General features: G+C 45.8%; 2 protein-coding genes across 2 annotated transcripts in view; one reads left to right on the top strand and one right to left on the bottom strand.

Moving 5' to 3' along the window:
• Positions 1-3,543: 3,543 nt before the first annotated feature.
• T265_05928 (hypothetical protein) overlaps positions 3,544-18,844 on the bottom strand; it is a gene marked incomplete at both ends in the record, with an annotated part of 29,121 nt that continues 13,820 nt past the window's right edge. Inside the window, 4 exons of the mRNA XM_009171063.1 lie at positions 3,544-5,723; positions 6,956-7,865; positions 8,437-9,141; positions 15,646-16,754. Of these exons, the coding sequence (XP_009169327.1) occupies positions 4,750-5,723; positions 6,956-7,865; positions 8,437-9,141; positions 15,646-16,754 (3,698 nt within the window). The remainder of the gene's footprint in view (positions 5,724-6,955; positions 7,866-8,436; positions 9,142-15,645; positions 16,755-18,844) is intronic.
• T265_05927 (hypothetical protein) lies at positions 13,090-13,395 on the top strand (the record flags this gene model as incomplete). Its single annotated transcript, XM_009171062.1, has 1 exon — positions 13,090-13,395. One exon carries the CDS (start codon positions 13,090-13,092, stop codon positions 13,393-13,395), a length of 306 nt encoding a protein of 101 aa, XP_009169326.1.

The following is an 18,844-nucleotide window of genomic DNA, read 5'->3' as shown; positions in this document are numbered from 1 at the left end:
CAACCTTATGGGTAGTGTAATACGTCTGGAAGACAATATTGCTGAATCTTTTCTACATCGATGGTTTCAAAGACCGTACACAAATCCGAAGAGGCAGTGCCTTCGAAAGCCTTATACTCCCTTAAAATTAATGTATACTGTGTCTTCCGAACACGCATTCAAGACTCAAGTGTGGCAATGCATCCTAAAGCGCCAAGAACGGACTCAACTCCCTTACACTCCGCTCTCAGTTTGTCCGATGATCCAGAAGTGATGACTCGTTGAGTATATGGCATAAGAACCACACTCAGCCAAGGAGCTCAAGGCGGTTTGTCGGATTGGATACCAGTGAACAGTCGTTTTTGAGACCTTCAGTTATCTAGTTTAATCAAGCATAATGCTACCCGAAATGAATAGCGGTGCCTGATTGCAATGTCAACCTATACCACAAGGGAATGCAGTTTTTAAGGTGCGAAGGATACGTTCTGTCGAAATTCATACGGGCTTATTGCCAAGTAAGAAGTACTGACGTTGTTTTCATAAAGGAAACCACTCACAAGGTTGCTGAAAACTCTTCGACAGCCCACGACCAGTTTCGCCCTGACGCTGTTATCACAAGTCGGTCGTCTAAGATCGTTGAAATCACATTGATTTGGAGTCGTGGATCGCCGCAGAGAAAACAGAGAGCGACTCCTCCAGTTGTGTGCCAGCCGAATTTCCAACTTAAATCTCCGCACCGCGTAACCTGGCGTCCACCAAGTGCAAATCAACCAAGGGACCAGTTAGATCACGTGGCCATGATTCCATTCACCCTGAAGCGCGATCATGCTTGACACTTCTTCCCCATTAATGCCCTTGCAAGTCGGCAAGAAGCATGCCAATCCACCATCTTCGAAAAGCCATCATAGGTAGGCAGTATCGACTTGAGATAGCCGACGCTGACACCGACCGTGATATCAGCCCGGTAGCTGCGGCATCGGAATTGCTGTCTGGCCTTATTCTTCGAGGGTTGATTGAACACAGGGAAAGGCAGATTCGTGAAAACCAATTTTCGTTCCGTACTGCAAGAGGATTCATCGATCACAATTTCACTTTCCAACGGATTTCGGGCAGCAACACTGCTTTCACCAACCAAAAATGTTTGTCTTCCCTGACTTGAATGCTGCCATGGATTCTGTGGACCGTCAGGCATTATTACAGCGTCCGTGGAGCAGCGTGCCCCCCGCTAAAACCTGACTACTTAAGGCGCTGTATGCCCACTCCCGCGGACGTGTGAAGGTCTACGGGAGGCTCTCGTTGAGTTTACCACATTAAGTAGTGTCAAGCAAGACTGCCTTCTTTTATCTTTCTTCTTCAATTTTGTATCTGATAGATTATGGAAGATTCGCTACCAATCTCTAATGTCTGCAGGGTCGAACTGCCTCCGGAGCATTCCCTCACAGACATCGCACACAAAAAATATATAGCACTTTTTGAATCTGATGCCATTGTAATGCAGAGAATACTAGATAATCTATACAATTCTCTCACGGTTTGGCATAAGCTTCAGAGCTGCAAAGTGTAAATTGCTGTTGCAGGGCTGGAGGGGCTCGAGCCCTAGCCTCATGCCTGCGGATGAGCCGATTGAGGTAACAGAAAAATTTGGGCAGCTGTACCATTCCCGGCGTTCTGGCCAAAGACATTTCGATCCGGAATGGGAATGACAGAGTAGGTTTCACGAACTTACATCACCTGTGGAGTAGGCGTAGAATCAGCTGATCTGTCAAGGGTCCAGTTTATAATGCTGCGGTGCGCTCCATACTATTAGGCGGGCAAGAGACCTGGTCGCTGAGCGCCGAGGACGTCAAAAGACTTTCACTGTTTGACCATTGATGTCTTCGGCGCATTGACCAAATCTGGTAGTTCTTCGAATGATTTACGGAAATAGCTCACCAATGATAGACGAATCGATCACACTCTGTAGGTTGTGGTGGCTTGGCTATATGGTCAGTAGGCTGGACAACCACATCAACGTTTAGACATTATCGGACATGGTCCAGTTGCGTTCAATGTACAGCTCCCATCCCGATCCCTCCAATGAAAAATTCACTCACGCCCATCCTTTTCGCATCAATGATATCAGCTACTTCCTCCATAGCTATCTACCCCAACTCCCTAAGTAACGGGCGAACGAAACTATGGAAGCTAAAGTCACTGTAGGGCAAGTAGGCAACTCCCGATCATTATTGCAACACTCGTCACGAAAAATAACCTGAGGTCAAAATCGTCATTCTCAGTGATATAATAATAATCGTTCAGCTGTAGCACCCTTTCGGTGCCTAGCTGCCATGCCACCCGAAGGAGGCACGAGGGTAGGGATACTGCCAGGTTGCCCAAGCCTAGACATTTGGAACACCAGCAGTAACTGAATCTGTGGTGATCCGCTTCACTGGCGACTATCTTCCGGATAGAATGTGTGGCTTTTTACTGGCTGTCGCGCTTTTTGATGTGTAGTCTGCAGTCTGTTACAGGGGCATTCTGCTTACTTGCTAGTATGAAGTTATGAGATGCGGATGATCATTACCAAGGAAAAAGAATTCCATGCCCTTTACTAGCTCACTAGTGGGACCGAACCAACAGCGTAGCCGAGAATAAACTTAACAATAAATCTACCCACACTCGTGCTTCACGTACTCCGGTTCCACGAGGTGCATATCACGTGTTACAGTCACGAGTCGGAAGGACTACTTTTAAGTAACTTTTATTTAGATCACCGTAAAGAGGGCAAGTGATAAGAGATCATGGCTCATTAGCAGAAGCGTGGTGTTTTTGTGGATACAGAGACTGGGTTGATAAGCACGTCAGAATACGAGTTCTACGCCGAGTGTGACCGGCCTTCGTTTGGGTGAGAGTGCCATGCTAAACCAGCTGTTTCCATCCAGAACTACACAGACAGGGATCTTAACTCAAGACAGATCCATTCAGTAAAGACCAACTCGATACGAGCGATTACCAATCACTACGAATAAGCTGCCAGTCATTCGCAGCACAGGCGGTATCAAAGCTTAGTTCACAGCCAATCTGCCTGCAAAGGTTATTCTTGTCGGCAAATGGCAAATGTAATTCGAAACACTACAAGAAAGTTGGAGCCATAGCGGTTTATTTTATTGATAAACGATATGTTCAGCAGAAAAGCCCTCCAGCCACAAGCATCTTTTCACTCGTACCTGTTTTAGGATACAAAGTTCAGAGGGTAAAAGGAGAACAGAATGGGGATGAACAAACGCCCTGGAGCGCTACATTAACACCGGAGGGCGACCCATCACCCTAAACTTCATGGACAGTATTGTGCTTCGTAAACTGCTCAACTGGGTCAATCCTTCAATGCTTAGCCACAATGCAATTGAGTTGAGATTTTACTGGGTTGTTTGGACCCAAAAGAGGGACCGGTGTTAGAATCTTGCGCTTCACTCCATAGCTCATTCCCAGCCGATTGTAGAGGCCTGCGCATTCAGCTACAGAAGGGTGCTTCCATGGGTAAAGCTGACAGAAAAACAATAACCACCAAGGAAAATGAAATAAGGCATTTAATTGCGTGTGGTATCCAAGAAACTTACATCGCTGAACGAAGATAGAAGCAGAAACGGTAGAAATAACAATGGATTTGTATGTGTTGAACAGAGAATAGTGAGAAAGAGAGAGGGCGAACAAGTGAGAAAATCAGTATCGAATAGATGATCGCCTGTATTCTATTTGGCCGGACGTTTACGTGAGCATTGATCAGTTTAATTCATCAAATATCCCAGGGACAGAGAGAGCAAGAAACGAACAACGACAACAACACAGCAATACAAGTACGTCAAGAAAATCATAAAACGGCGTCCAGACGTGAGAGACGGTCTATGGGCCAATAGAACTCTCGATCGTGAAAACAGGCCCAATTAATCCGTGCGGCGAATCAGGTATCCGCGGCACAATTAAGAAAGGAGTCAATGATAAAAAACGGGCTAAAATATCATGACAGAGAGAAAACGAAATGACCGAAGGTTCATTAGTAAACAGGAGACCATAAAAATTTGTGTAAACATAGACAGAAATGTACAATGCACCCAGGATTTGAGAACACGGTAGGTGGAAAAATATGCGTCTACCTTGAAGTATACAGACAAAGATTGGAGAGAGAGGACCTACTATGTGCAGGATGTTGAGGTGCAGTGGTTGAGAAAGCACATCATGAAACAAATCGAGTGGTTTTGGGAGAAGTCAACATCAGAGTCGAAATAATCATGTTAAATTATGTCCTAATATACCCACAACCATCACGCACCCATCAGTGAGTACGTGGAGGGTATATAGTGTAATGAATGATGCTGAACAGGAGGAATCGTTATTGACAGACTATCATATTGACTGGAGTACAACTAGGATGAGTCGGTCCCAAATCAGATTGACCGATAGAAAAGAAATGCTAGACGAGTTTGCTCTATGCTCGGTGGAGCGGGACAAGAGGTGGGATCAATGGTTAGGTCACTGAGTGTGTAGAACATTACACGCACATGTGACAGGAGTAGCATGCTGGCTGCCTGATAGTTCATTGAATGATGATCATTCTAATAAAATGGTTTATTTACACACAGCCCTTTCCTTTTGGGTTGCTGGCCTAGAAGTAGAAAAACACTAGTAAAGTAAGCTCGTCTTTCTACATTGGAGGAAGAGTATCGGCAATGTAGGTGTGTCTGTGAAGAGGAAACAAGTGAAAGATAGGGTTTGGTATGACCACGTTAAGTGATTTTACTGTACTATGGACGATGGATAGGGAGGTTGGGATAGTCCAGGAGGCGGGAGGTCGCACGTAGTAGCAGCTTGCGGGTGTCCAATCACGTCACGAATACCTCCACCTAAGGCGTCGACAAAGCCTGTGGATTGTCCGGTCCCTGAATTCGAAGATGCAGTGGTGGCATAAGCTGTCGAACTATAGGATGCAGCATAAGATCCCCCACTAACAAGATGTTGCTGATCCATGGTCGAATGGTTGTTAGGAATGGCCGCAATGGCACTTGGGTTGGACTGCCACGATACCCGATTCGGCAGTTGCGAAGCAGAACTAGTATTGAAGGACGATGGCCCATTGAGGGAACCCGGCGGTTTTATTTCATCATTGGTGGGTGGTAACAGCATGGCGCGCTTGGCAGAACCAATCGGGTCGTACTGACTGAGTTTCATTTCCGATGCCATGCCCCCACACATTCCACCCGAAGGAACAGTGGTTGCTTCCGATGTCGCATTCGCTGTGGTTGGCATAGGGGAAACGTCGCCTGTAACAAGTGTTGTCGAGGTGCTTTGCATAGTAGACGATGCGTTTAGGGAAGAGCTGGTTGAAGAGGCCGACATCATAAATTGCACCTGATTACTGGCGCCAGACCCGTCAGGTGTTAGGCTGCCCATAGACGAGGACATAAACATTTGATGTTGTTGCGCGCTTTGACTGTAATGTTGTTGCTGCTGATGACGATAGGTGTGTTGTTGTTGTTGTTGTTGCACTGGGGGTAGTTGAACGGCAGCGGGTGATTCATGTTTGTTCGCTGCTGATTGTCTGCCGTACTGCGGGTGACTAGATCGGTGTTGAAAGCCGGGGCCAACCACCTCGGATCCGGGTACAGAGTCTGCCACAGTCTGATCCATTGGGTCACCGGAATAGCCTGACGGATAAGAAGCTATGTTTATCCGACTGGATGGGTGGGAAGTGTGAACAGTTGGACGTCCAACTAGGAGAATTGTTGGGGGAAAGAACAGAAGGTTAGTTTTAGCAACTCCAGATGCTCTGCAATAGGACAAGCCTATGAAGAATCAATCATGTCTTTCAATTCACTTGGCGGCGAATGTCTTCCACGAAAGGTTTAGTCGACCACGATAATATCTCCTGAAAATGTGTTAACTCTATCAAAACACCGATCATTTCAACGCTAAGAAATGAAGTTCTTCGTGCACTGTTAAAAAACCGTGTTCATATCTGAAGTTCCAATAACCAGTCAAGAACTTGCGATTCAACCTTATGGCCATTCTAAAAGAATCTCAGTAACAAAAGTACTAACCGGAAAGAACGAATTGGTTAGTTGGTTCTCCCGAGCTTCCTCAATCAGGTAAGATCGATATTCCTTCATAGGCGTACTAGAAAAGAGCTCTATTTCTAACTGGAAAGTAAGACCGGACCGAAATGAGAAAGAACTGCTGTAGATAGAGTTAGTAATTCATCCGGTTGCTAGTTAGTAGCACCGTGTCACCTCTGAAAGGAACTACTTCGAAATCAAATCGATTAGAAGAAAGATTTCTAGTCTGAAAGCTAGGACATGACCGGTGACAGTGACTCAGCATAGTCTCAGTACGAAAATCACGACTGAGGAATAGGAGCTAATCCGACTTGCAACTCAGGTCATTCCGGTAGCACACTCCATGCATTTTGTCATCCCAAGAATCAAATGACACAGTCCAAATCCTTTACCTAGCTCATGGGTAAAAACCAAATGGCATTTCACTACCAGTCGGCTGGTTTTGTGGGAGCCAAGTGAACATCTCCAGCATACATAGTCTCACGCTTCTGTTGTGAACGTCATTCAATCGTTTTCTGTGTACTAACTGGAGCAAATATATGGCGGTACTGGGGTAGGCAATGCGTGAGCCAGTTTATCAGATGAAATGTTTACCTAACCCCGAAAAACGGAAGGGACTCAACTGAGGAGAGCAGCCAGAAAAAGCCATTTCAGAAATAAGACTACATGGTCCTACAGTTTGGGCACATTGAGGTATTCATTCCAAGTTCGGAATTTGGTGAAACCCTGTTTATTGTCAAGATGAATTCAGAAAACAATACCAAAATAAATATTGATATCGTCACAGTGGCCCTTAGCTCACAGACATGCACGATAGTATGGTATTGAGGTCCTATACAACTGGCGAGTGTAGAATAACAATTTTGAGATGGAAATGAAGCAAAACTCACCGGATCCCGAGGACATCAATTGTGCGTCAACCGTCCCCGGATGGAACGCACTTGGCGGTCCTGCAGTTGAGTTAGAATCGAAATGCCCTTCAGCAGAAGAAACCCACGAACCTCGTGCAGATAATGAATGTGAGGGTGCATTCTTTCCCTGATTAGATGGCTGGGAAGCGAAGGTGGCTTGTGATCCATACTGTTGTTGTTGCTGCTGTTGGAACTGTTGGTGAGATGTAGCTTGCGTGACCGATTGGTTTGCGTACACTGTTCCGGAGCTGAAGGATGCTTGCTTCATCGTTTCTGGTATGGGCATATCCATGTGGCCAAACATGGTGGGGTCGGACGAGCCATACTGAACATTACTTCGCAATCCCTTCGATCGTATACTTTGGGCTGATTCAGCGGAAGGGTACTGGGAACTTGGTTGTTGTAATTCTGTTTGTGACGGATTGACCGTAGGCAGGTACTGAATAGTATGAGGAGTTCGCGGAGTGATTTGTACACTTGTGTTGCCGTAGCTCGTGGCTGCTGGCCCGACCCCACTAGGTGGTAAGCTACCGCATGTCGATATTGGTCCATCAGACTTTGTTACTTGGAACTCCGCACTAGAAGCACCATTGGGAAATTGAGAGACGCGTTGCACAGCACCCGACTCGGGTCCATAGTTAGTCGCATGACCCATCGGAGCTTGTGAAGGGTAGTAGTCCGACACGGGAGGCATCCGTGAAGATGGATTGGTCTGTCGGGTGGCTCGAGCATTCCCACCACCACCACCACTGGTACCCACAGGTTGGTCATGTTGTTGCTGCTGTTGAACAAAATGGATCTGCATCTGACCCGTAGATCCAGGAGCGCTGACGTGTTGGTAGTTCATTTGCTGTACATTCAGCTGCGCATTGAAAAAGGTGTTGTTAACCTGAAAATGGGATGCGAAACGAGGTGAGTTGAACGTGACTACATTCTACAAAATCCTGGTGGTTAGCACAAAATAAACTTAGATGGGATGAGGAAAACTCCGTCATGAAGAGCCCAGTACTTGTCACTTTTACTTATGGAAAGTATCCAAACATCTGAAGACAACACATGGTTATGAATAAAAAATGATAAAAGAACACATCTCTTATATCTTCCCACGACGTTACGTGCCGGTGGTAATCTCTCCAGTCGACAAATCCTTTAGTGAGTAGACATCATCATCCACTTAGCTTAGACCAATTGGGGTGTGAAACGAGATGTCATGGCACGCGAAGAGACCATATAAACCTTCCCAAGGAAAGTGTCAGAGTAGTGTTGTCAAACGAAGATGTGAAGATCACAGCAATCTCTATTGCACAGCTATTGGACTAATCCATGCCAAGGTGGATAACAAGTCGCTAACCAGTAAATTGGATTAGCACCAGTAGGCAGCTTCTTTGAACGTGGTTTTACGTAAAACCTCATTGGTTCGATAATCAAGAGTGGGAAAAACACAATTCAGAAAAACATACTTGAATCGAGGGGGTTTGTTGCGACTGCACTTGTTGTTGTTGTTGCTGCTGCTGCTGAGGAAGAGACGGCTGTGCGGGACCGGAATGTTGCTGCTGAGTAGGTCCGTGGTATCCTTGGGCAGCGAACTTGGTATGCATGGAAGGCGCACCAGGTGGTAGTTCAGAATCATGAGGCTTCAGTCCCATTGGCACGGGTCCAGGAAGTCCTCGCACCGCTTGCGGTGGTACCGGTTGGTGCGAGCCACTCATAACCACCACGTTGTCCGGATGATACAACCCAGCCCGACTACCATAATTTCCGGAGCCAGGTATTGTACCAAGTGAGCTACCTACCGAAGCCGAAGACGGGACGTACGGGCTCTCGGATCCGGATAGCTGGGATAAACGAGCAAGGCTGGCTAAGCTAGCTGAAGTTAAGTGTTGTGTACAGGATCCGGTCTGTGACGGCCGCAATCCGGGCGTCATTTCGCAGTGGGGACCAGACATATCTGGGGAGTGCATGTACGGATGCGCAACAGAACCACTTCCCGGAGAAGAGAATGGCATTCCACAATTAGATGGCATGCGCCCACCAGATGTAGCGCTATATGGTAGTGGGTAGCCAGCTGGACCTACCGCGAACGAATCGGTCCCTTTTGGAGTGAGAGCACGACGGTTCTCCATTGCAAGGCCCGAGTTACCGATTGCTCTAGGCATATTCGGCTCCTGTGACAAAATGAAAAAATACATCCAAAAGGCACGTTAATATGGTGAGTAAACTTAAGTGAAACAAAATAACTAGGCATTCTATAACCCCATACGGAACTGAGAACTGATGAACGCTGCTTAAAAGTACATTTCCTCGGATTAGAAGCGTACGTTGCACAATCGAACCTGGAGGAATGGTCTTTTGCCGGATCATAAAATGCTCTCTCCAAGGGAGTGTTCCCTTGTGAAAGGCTGAGCTGTAAAAATGCCGCCGCATGCAATTACGCACTTCGGTGATGAAATCTCATCCATACTCAGGTGTTTTTCAACAGCTTTGGTTGGAGTAAGATACAACTTTCCAGTTAATGTTAACCCTATGTTGAAATGTACTTGCTTATCCATGATTTACACACACTAGGGATGGGGATTCCGGTACTGAAATTACCAGTAATTATTGACATTGGCGGAAATGGCCCAATCGCGCAGTCAGTGGCGCTCGTGCATCAAAGCTATCGTCTTCGTTACGCAGCTACCCAATTTCTGAACAAACTGAGCGCGCCTTCGCCTCCAAGACTTGGTTCGTATTCCACTTTCCCGTTTTCCAGTGATCTAAACTGTAGCAGCCGGAACCAATGTGCCTATGACACATGGTTTATAGCTGACAAATTGATTGACACACTAGGGCAGCAGTTTCTAACAGTTTCTCATCTTGCTAAGCTTGAATAGGACCCTCAAAGACCTGTTTGTACGGAACTACTAGGAAGCCGAGGAATAATGACTTGCCGTACGTTGCTTAATCCTATCTTTCGACTGCACTACTTTCAATTGGTATTTTCATAGTAAAATGTTCTAACACATGGTGCCATGTACTTATCCAAGGTTAAATTATCGGCCAAGACGAGCCGAGTAGGAATCCTTCTTCAACATGACGAGTTATTCCATCAGCTTTCGTTACGGCAGAAAGACTTTGGAATGACAGCTACCTAATTAGATCTGGAACCACACCGTTGTTGTATCCAAACCTCGAGGAGAAACTAAAACGTGTCTTGTCTTCGGTTTTGCGGAATGTCTTATCGAGGCAGGATTTCAGTGGGAAAAAATTTCATTTCTTTAAAATTATTACCTCAAAAAAGATGCTTCCTCCAAAAAGGAAGCGCTGTTTTTCAAAATGCCAAAATTAGGATCCCTATGTAACAAATGGCAAATAGAACCCGAATGCACCCCCTCCCAGTCGCATGGTACAAACACTAGGAAAATTGAAGGACATAACAAATAACGTAATTTAGTTTTGTTGGAACACTAGGAAAATGTGCGACAACCAGTGGGACAGAAAAACGGTCGCGAAAATGCCGATGCGAAAATCGAACGTTGCGTTTTGGGTAGGGGTGGGAAAACAACCAAAAGAATGTAGCGTGTGGATGAGGAATCGCACCCACATTGCTCTCAGCTGAACAGTCTTTCGCCTGTACTGGCACGATAAGTTTGACGTCAGATAAACCAATCACACAGCTCAAAGTGCGATCATGTTCGCTTGTCCAATCGTGACAATTTGGATTCGTCCAGAGAGCACTGGTGGAGTAGGTTCGCATCGCGTCAAAGGTCCGGAGATAAAATTCCAGGACACCGAAACACATGAATTGCTGTGGAGCTCCAATAAGAGCGCACATCAAGTTCAGTGCTTCCCAAAATAATCGTGTCAGGATAAAAGGAGGACTGTTCAAACGGGAGTGATATGCATACCAGTCCAGTTTGGTAAAGAATTGAGAAATAGCACCTACGTTGATCAGATAAATTAAGTGGAACAAATTTTTCACTGAGCCATGCTCAACCCATCCAAATGTGAAAAAGTCGGCTCAAGTAACCGACTATCAGAGGCGGTCAACCGGAGAACGTTACACCAAAGAACAAAGGGATGGAAGAAACTGATGAACGCCAAACAGGACGGCGCAAAAGTTTGTAACGACATCGTTTAAAGAGTACCGCTCAGTGACCAATAGTTGATTGAAACATGACTACGAGTAGGTGGTGGAATGGGTTTCTGAGCGGCACACAGGGATAAGAGAAAATGGTCAGACAAAGCACTACGTTGACCGATAAATAAACGACTACTACGGCATACACTTCCGAAAAAGTACGCAAGCAAGAAGCGTGCAGTCAAGTGTGAAGACCTAATATGCGCTGCTAGTGCACTAGGACAATGAATAAAAATTCTAGTAGTGTGCTTACGTCAGTTTGGATGTTGGTACTTAGCATTGGTTGTACTAGTCTACTATACCACCAAACTATCATCACGGCTAAACAGATCGGCAGTAAGCCACTGAAGAATTTTCGTCAACTTTGCAAGTATCGTTGCATCAAGATCAGAAGAGTCGAGAATGATGAGTTCAGTCGATAGCACCAGCCATCCACAGAACATTCATGTGACTTGGTGGGATAAGTAACAAACTGATTTGTCTACAACGCTGCGGATAAAGAAGGCCGTATTACCGCAGATCGGACGGTTCGAAAATGGAAGCATACTGTTCAATTTGTTTGTCTCTTTAGAGATGATAAAGAATAGGTTTCTTGGTTCGATAAGAGTTCTTAAATTATCCTATCACAGGTGAACATGTGTCGGTGCAACGAAAGCAGATACATGACTGGCCCTGTCAATTCGAAAGCCGGGCTTTCGTCTCCCACTTTGTCCATTGTCAACCATACCGTGACACGCGGAACTTAGGTCATTGTTATGGGATAAGTGCGCATTCTTCACGATAGCGTTAGGCTATTTCACGGTCCCCTAACTTTGACCCGCACTTCTTTGCATATTGTGCATCTGCGTAAGCCGTAAGGAAACAGCCGAACAATGACCTCGATTTGCTGCGACAATGTGCAAGCACAAGACAAGCTGAATGGCCTAGAGGATTGTGAGAGGGAAGCTAGCCAGACGGGTTTTTGAAACTGTTACTTGGATAATGATCCACTTCATATCATCTAGAGAAAGGTGGGATATAGGGGAGTTAGTAATCTGAGCTTAGGAATCAGCTGGCAAACGATTTTGAAAGATTTAGAAACAACCATCACTTCTATTCGCAGCTGTTCGCCACAAAAGGTGGTGTCACTGAATACGTTGAAACGGTGACTTGTGGCGTACGGATCTCATTCTCACTTACGAATGGCCAACAGACCGGGGTGATCAGATTATAACCGTAAGTACTGTTCCTTACGCTTTTTTTCAACAGCAGACTTCATGCATTTTGATTCGGTATGTTTTACTCGCGGCTTGACGCGCTGGCAACAGGAGTTTCCAACATACTGGTAATGAACGGCTTCCCGAAGCCAACAGGGAAACTAGATGAATGGCAATTTAGAGGAGACAGGGGCCACACGCTGTCGCCATCAACAGGAATATTAACATCCGTTATTTATCCCGGGGTTAGACTGCCGTACAAAGGACCACGCAAAGTCTATGTAAGATGTCCTACGCGTTAGAAAGCGTTCACAAAACCCTACACACCTGCGCTTCCTTCCAATGTCTTGAGTCACACAACACGATGGTGTCACGTCCTGGTCTAGGTCACCCGTTAACAAGAGTTTACCAGACCATCCCAACCAAGAGACATTTCAGAAAGAAGGTTGTAGAACATAAGTGACTTACAATATGGTGGCAAAAAGACAGACAACCCATATGACATTCAAGTTATCAGGCGGAAAGAAATACTGTTGCCGAGATGTTTTCAGAAATCTTATGAATGGCGTGTTCCCTCAAAATACGCTATTCTTCTTTGGTTTTAGTCAGCGCTTGTGAATCTGCCACTTTCTCCCCGGGGCGAGCAGGAGACATGTTTCTGGGAAGCGTGTATCTAGTAGGACACCCTCTCTGTCATAATGCAAATAACTGTGGGGTTCGACGATCCCGCTTTGCTTTCAGAAACACTCCATCATCCCATACGGACTTCCGGAGGTCGGTACGGATGAAGAGAATGGATGGAAAGACCCCAGTGCAACCTGGTACACACAACAAGGGCGCTTACACTTCCAAAACTATTCCAAAACTTGAACAAGAGAATCATAGAAACCGCTGATATTGGTCCAAAGGTTCGATGTCCCCAGCTAAACAAAAGGTTGTGCATGCTTCGTTCTGGACGGCAGCAGTCAGACTTTCCTCCGTTCCCTTCTGAAAACTCAGACTCTGCAGACCCCTATTCCAACACAACACAGGAAACAACGCTCTCCGTCAAGGAAGATGCTCTGGATATTCGTGTCACACGGCTGAGCCATAAAAGTTTGTAACCAAACACTTCATCGAGAATTCGTTAACGGCAGCTGACTCTAGTCACAGTTCTGAGAAACCGATGGTGAACGAACTGAAGATACCACAAATTGGGAGGCTGAGGGGGTACAATGGTTCGTTGCCTTCGCAGTGGTCGATCTCTGACGGAGTGTATCAATATGCGGAGTTCGATCGGCGTGTTGTAGGTTACTAATAAACTCCTGCCTAATATCCATTTTTTTATTTCAAAAATAAAACTTTATTCGAAAAAACTATTATCAGTGTGCACAGTGGAACACACGTTCACGATTGGTGTTGCTGATCGTTGGTAAGCAAACTTTTTACGTCAAAGTATCACGCCAAACAGGGCAACAACATTACATGTGGGGAAAAATTGTTCGGAATATGCGCTAGGGTCACCTACGTGAAGTGGTCTTAGGAAATTAGTGTGTAGACTACCCCCCGAAAGACTCACAGTTGAGTAACTGCTAGGTATAAGAAAAGGAGGAACGAAACTTGTGTGTCATGCTACAGTACGCAACTAGCTAGCTAACGATCAAAATTGTTTGTGTGCGTCTCAAGCACAGGCGAATGTATGCACGTCCAACAAACGGTACACCCATGCATAGTAGATGATGTCCGAGTGAGCGAGGATGAACAAATGCGTTCACCTCGCTAGCTAGTACTTATGGTTGAGGTACAGGGGAAGCGAGGGTAGGTAGTTCAGTGTCCGCTGACAACTTGGGTTTGAAGCCGAGTTCATGCGTGTCCAACCTCTAAACAGACTAACAAACATCAGGAACAGGCAGGCATGCGGCGTGTGTCTATTTGTACACGTTTTGGTGTCTTGTACGATCAGAGGAGGCGGGCATGTTATTCGCCAGGATCAGTCAACCACGCCCATGCGCAGTTGGCCAGATAGCATTTGATGACACACGTTTTAGCACACAGTTGCCAGACAAGCGAGAGGATGAAGAAATTAGCTGCTGAAAATGTACAAAACGACGCCCATGCAAAAATGGCATGGAACTGGGAGAATCTCCTGATGCATCCGGAAATTCGGGTCTATTCGCAGTTAAGATCAATATTACTGGTTACTTGACAGTAGATATAAGGCAAGCGGTTAGTTGGGTCGCTGTGATGAATAGGCGATGCACAGTACAGCGAAAATGAAACCAAGAAAAGGGTTGAACTTGACTAGTGCCAGATCTGTGCAACAGGTGGATGTGAATCCGCTAGAGCATCAATCGGATGTGCGGTCACAGGTTTCTGAAACTTGTTTGCAAGTAAAACTTATGTGTGCAATAGTGTAGTTGTCAAACTGCCATGCTGATAAGTTCATCAAGAAGCCAACACCCTCAAGCAGCGAAAACAGAATCAGAGCATATACGAATACGACCCGGTAGACTCGATGACAATGGTAAAATGGTTGCGTTTGGGACATCATGTTGAGATACAAGAACAGCCAATATGCGCAAGGTAATATCAGAATCGACCAACTAATGCGAGATACTGAGGACGGTCTCAATTCTGAGTTCTTTCCTCATATATGTGTGCAGAGAAAAAAATATATGAACTACCTGTATACCAAAGTAGATACGCAGATGAGTTTTGACAAAGTGTAACAAAAGAAAGTGTGAGAAAATAACCATATTTTAAGCCAATTTAGTTGCATTGAAAAAGAGACAAAAATGAAGATAACGGTCTGCAGATGTGTCTAGTGATATACATGAAGATTCTGCAATTTACAAAAATAAGCAGATGTGGCCATTAGCCACTAAGTAAACAAGTGACAGATGTTCTACGGGATTCAATAAACGAAACGAGTATAAGAACGCCCTACATTGAACCCTGGCTTAACTTTAAACAGCTTCGGAAAGTACGAACTGATCTTAATGAGTGTTATTGCTTTTAAGGTGGGTTTGTACGAACAACTGAGGGAAACCCGAAGAAAGTCACGAAAGACATGAGGTGGTGGGTCTGCTCAACGCAAAATGATGCAATATATGGACACCATTTTGCGCTGAGGTAATACACCCTGTATGAATAAACGGAATAAACTGCACGTATGCACAGTCTTTTGTTTCCAACTGAGAGGACGCAGAAGGGATAATAGACTCATGATTAGAGACTGATGGGCGTACTAACACACAAGCGAATCCGAAGCTTTTAGTAGTAAAGCTTGCATTTTTGACCATTATAGATTCCTTCTGAAAAAGTTTTTTTTACCCACAATAAGGCATAAGTTAGACTAAAGGGAAAATTCTCACCGGATAATGCAGAAAGTACGGATCGGATCCTGGATACGAAGCGGGAGGACCGAAGTTCTGCTGACCAGGAGAAGAAGCGTAAGCCGAGCGATGAAATCCGGCTTGAGACGGGTCAGACATATACATTGAAGAATACGGAGGTTTATTGGGTGTCATCGGGCCCGCGCAATTGTTTGGTCCTGACTGTTTGGCGTAGGCGTATTGCTGTTGAGACTGGTAATTTGTGGTAGGAGTAGCGGGCGTATTAACCGTGCTAACTCTTCCGGTCACTGCTGCGGCTTTACGTTTCTTCCCGCCTGCTTTACTGACACCAGAGGTACGGCCACTCGAAGAATTAGTCACCACGTTTGCAGCCGTTACCATAGGTAAAGAGCTGGGAGGAGTAGAACCAAACGAGCTTTGACACAGAGAGCTGCCACGTTGGGGCTGCACAGAACCTGTGGGAGGTAGATTACCAGGGTACATACTGCTATCGCTGGATGAAAGTGGTCCCATCATACATCCACTGTTTGAAGGAACCCAAGAATCTCCGTAGGAACCATAGTAGGGACGTTTCTGACCTGTCGGAATCATGCATGCATGAGACTGATCCGGGCACCCATGCCCCATCGAATGCGCTGACCGGAAGTGCTGGATAGAAGCAGAGGGAACAGGGCCAGAGCCGGCTGGAGGATAAGGTGCATTTCCACCAGTGAGATTCGAATTATTTGGTGGGACCATAACAACGGGAGGACCGTCTGGATTGGGTGGGTAGTGACGTTGAGGTGCATGGCAAGAGGGATGATCCATGCTCATGTGCCCTGACGGTATCATTACAGCGCCTGGCGGAGATATGCCGACGTCTGACTGCACAAGAGGACATCCACTGGTATCATAGGCTGTCGCCGATGGCGGGGGTCTAGCAGAGGTATGAAAGCGGGGACCAGGCGGCTCTCCCTTCTCACGCTGGTAGTCAAGGCAAATTCTGTCCCATTCCCTTTGCGCCAGTTCGTTTGGAGGTGGCCCTCCGGGTATACCGGAAAGACGACTGACAGGAAAACCTTCTGCCAAAACCTGCCGTGGCACTGGTGGATAAGGCGACGGGCCAAAGCCAACCGGAGAAGATAAACCTGAAAGGCAGTCAGAAATGCATTGTTGGATAGAGAATAAAATGTATGTATGGGGTTAGAAAAGGAGGAAACACTGTACGTTTAGCAGTTCGTAACACCAAGTAATGATCTAACCGAGTTGGGTAGTTGTATGGAGACCAGAATGCCAGTTGTATGTGTATACTTAGCGGCACAGGATGGCACTAAGTGGTGTTCAACAAGTGTTCCCTTGAGGGTTATCGCAGATATACTGATGGAGTCAACTTCTACTCAGCAGAACTAAGCTAGGGAAAGTTGTCACCTTTAATGGACTAGCCTGATCATAAAGATGCAAGTTCTCAGATGGCTAATTGATGAGGAATCAGAGCAGCTTCACAAGTACTCCGGTAATCTCCTGTTCTGAGGGTTGATACCAGAACAACCAGAGAAAATCTACAGTCACCGAGCGAGCTGTGATCGGTTATCGTACAACGGCAAACAACGGTTGTTAATAATTCGGTAAAAGAGTAGCATTCCCCCAAAAACCTTCGAGATGAGGAAAACCGAAGTTAAGGTGGTGCACTATAGCGTTTCTACAAATAGTGATAAGCGAGGGAAGTTGAGTAACTTCAGTGTACTGAACAGGTTGTCAAAAAGATGGACAGAGATATTTTTTCAGGGCTTAACTACAAAACAAACAATCATGCTCCCTAATCCTACAAAGTATTCACTTCACCGGAACCACCCGGAACTGATGCTGTTGGCCTTGTACTAAGGGTAATCTTGACTGGTCCTCAGGAATCATGAACGACGCTGAACTAGATAATCAAACAGCGGGACAAGGCTCACTGTGTAATAAATTTTTATTGTATCCAGTGCCTTACACAAATTACAAGAGACTTAAATTTCAAAGCCAAACTTAATTTCAACAAGCCGAGTGTGATTTTGTGTGGACATTTCACTAAATAAGGTCCGCAAAAACTTTTTTGCACATGGATGGCAGATAGCGGTTGTCCCGTTGCTGTAACACGGTCTTTTACACCAGAATAGTTGCGCCACAGTGGTAGGAGGACTGTCCAACTGACAGTGGCGTGGGTACGAACTTTACGCAAGCATCAGCTTCTGATAGAGTGTTAGATTAGGTAGCCAAACTGGATAGTTTGTTCGTGTACTGTTCTTCAACTAACTGCACTAAAGCGTTTTCTCTGGACTCATCAACTATTGACAGCAAATCCACGCACCAGGTAAAGCAACGCACAAAACGTTCTCCGAAACAGCTGCTGGCCAGCGTCTGGATGCGCAGCTTAAGCTGAACACCTTGCGAATGTTGTCTGCTACACCACCGTCATATTCCATTGTAAAATATGGTGCAAAATTTTGATTTTCCGGGTGATCAAACTTGGTGCCTACAGTGCACCATTGACAGCACATGCGCTGGTTTCGGGTTGCCACACTGATATACACTTGAGATGGGGGCGAGATGGCTCAGTGGTTAGAGCGCGAATTTACTGACCGGAGGGTCCGTGGTTCGAACCCGACCTCTGCCTCTCGACTTCCTCTGTCTAGGCTTGGGCAACCTGGTAGTATCCAAACCCTCGTGCTTCCTTCGGGTGGCATGGCAGCTAGGCACCGAAAAGGTGCTACAGCTGGACGATTATCTTTTATCTTTTTATACACTTGAGGTATGAATTCCAGTAAAGGACGCTTCCTTGAATGAGTGAAATCCCCATTGCAACCCTTCGATCTCAACAGACTACTACAACGAGCCGGACAGTTTCCACCATTGTTGTTTTTCACTCCCGTAACTGAACAGTACGTAAAAATTTATCTAAAGTGGTGGCCTTTGTTCAACAAGCTTTCCATCAACCGGCACATCATATCCTGGCCAATGTCCTAATACTCCGTGAAAGTTGTTCAAAGAACTTAAGGTGGGTGATAACACTATACAGACATTGTTTCACTGTCCACCAATGGCGTGTACGTACGCAACTTTGCGTGATCATACAGTGGAATGGTGTGGCTTGTACACTTCCGCACAGTTCGCAGGCGGAACGGACCTCTGCGAATGGATCCGTGATTTGCTCACTTCTGGTGGCTCTGTGTAGGTGTCTTATGAACTAGAAAAACCAACT

Source organism: Opisthorchis viverrini, assembly GCF_000715545.1.
Source record: "Opisthorchis viverrini unplaced genomic scaffold opera_v5_115, whole genome shotgun sequence".
In the NCBI taxonomy this organism is placed as follows: domain Eukaryota; kingdom Metazoa; phylum Platyhelminthes; class Trematoda; order Opisthorchiida; family Opisthorchiidae; genus Opisthorchis; species Opisthorchis viverrini.
The sequence above is the reverse complement of the archived record's forward strand: the minus strand, read 5'-3'. Positions and strand labels throughout refer to the sequence as shown.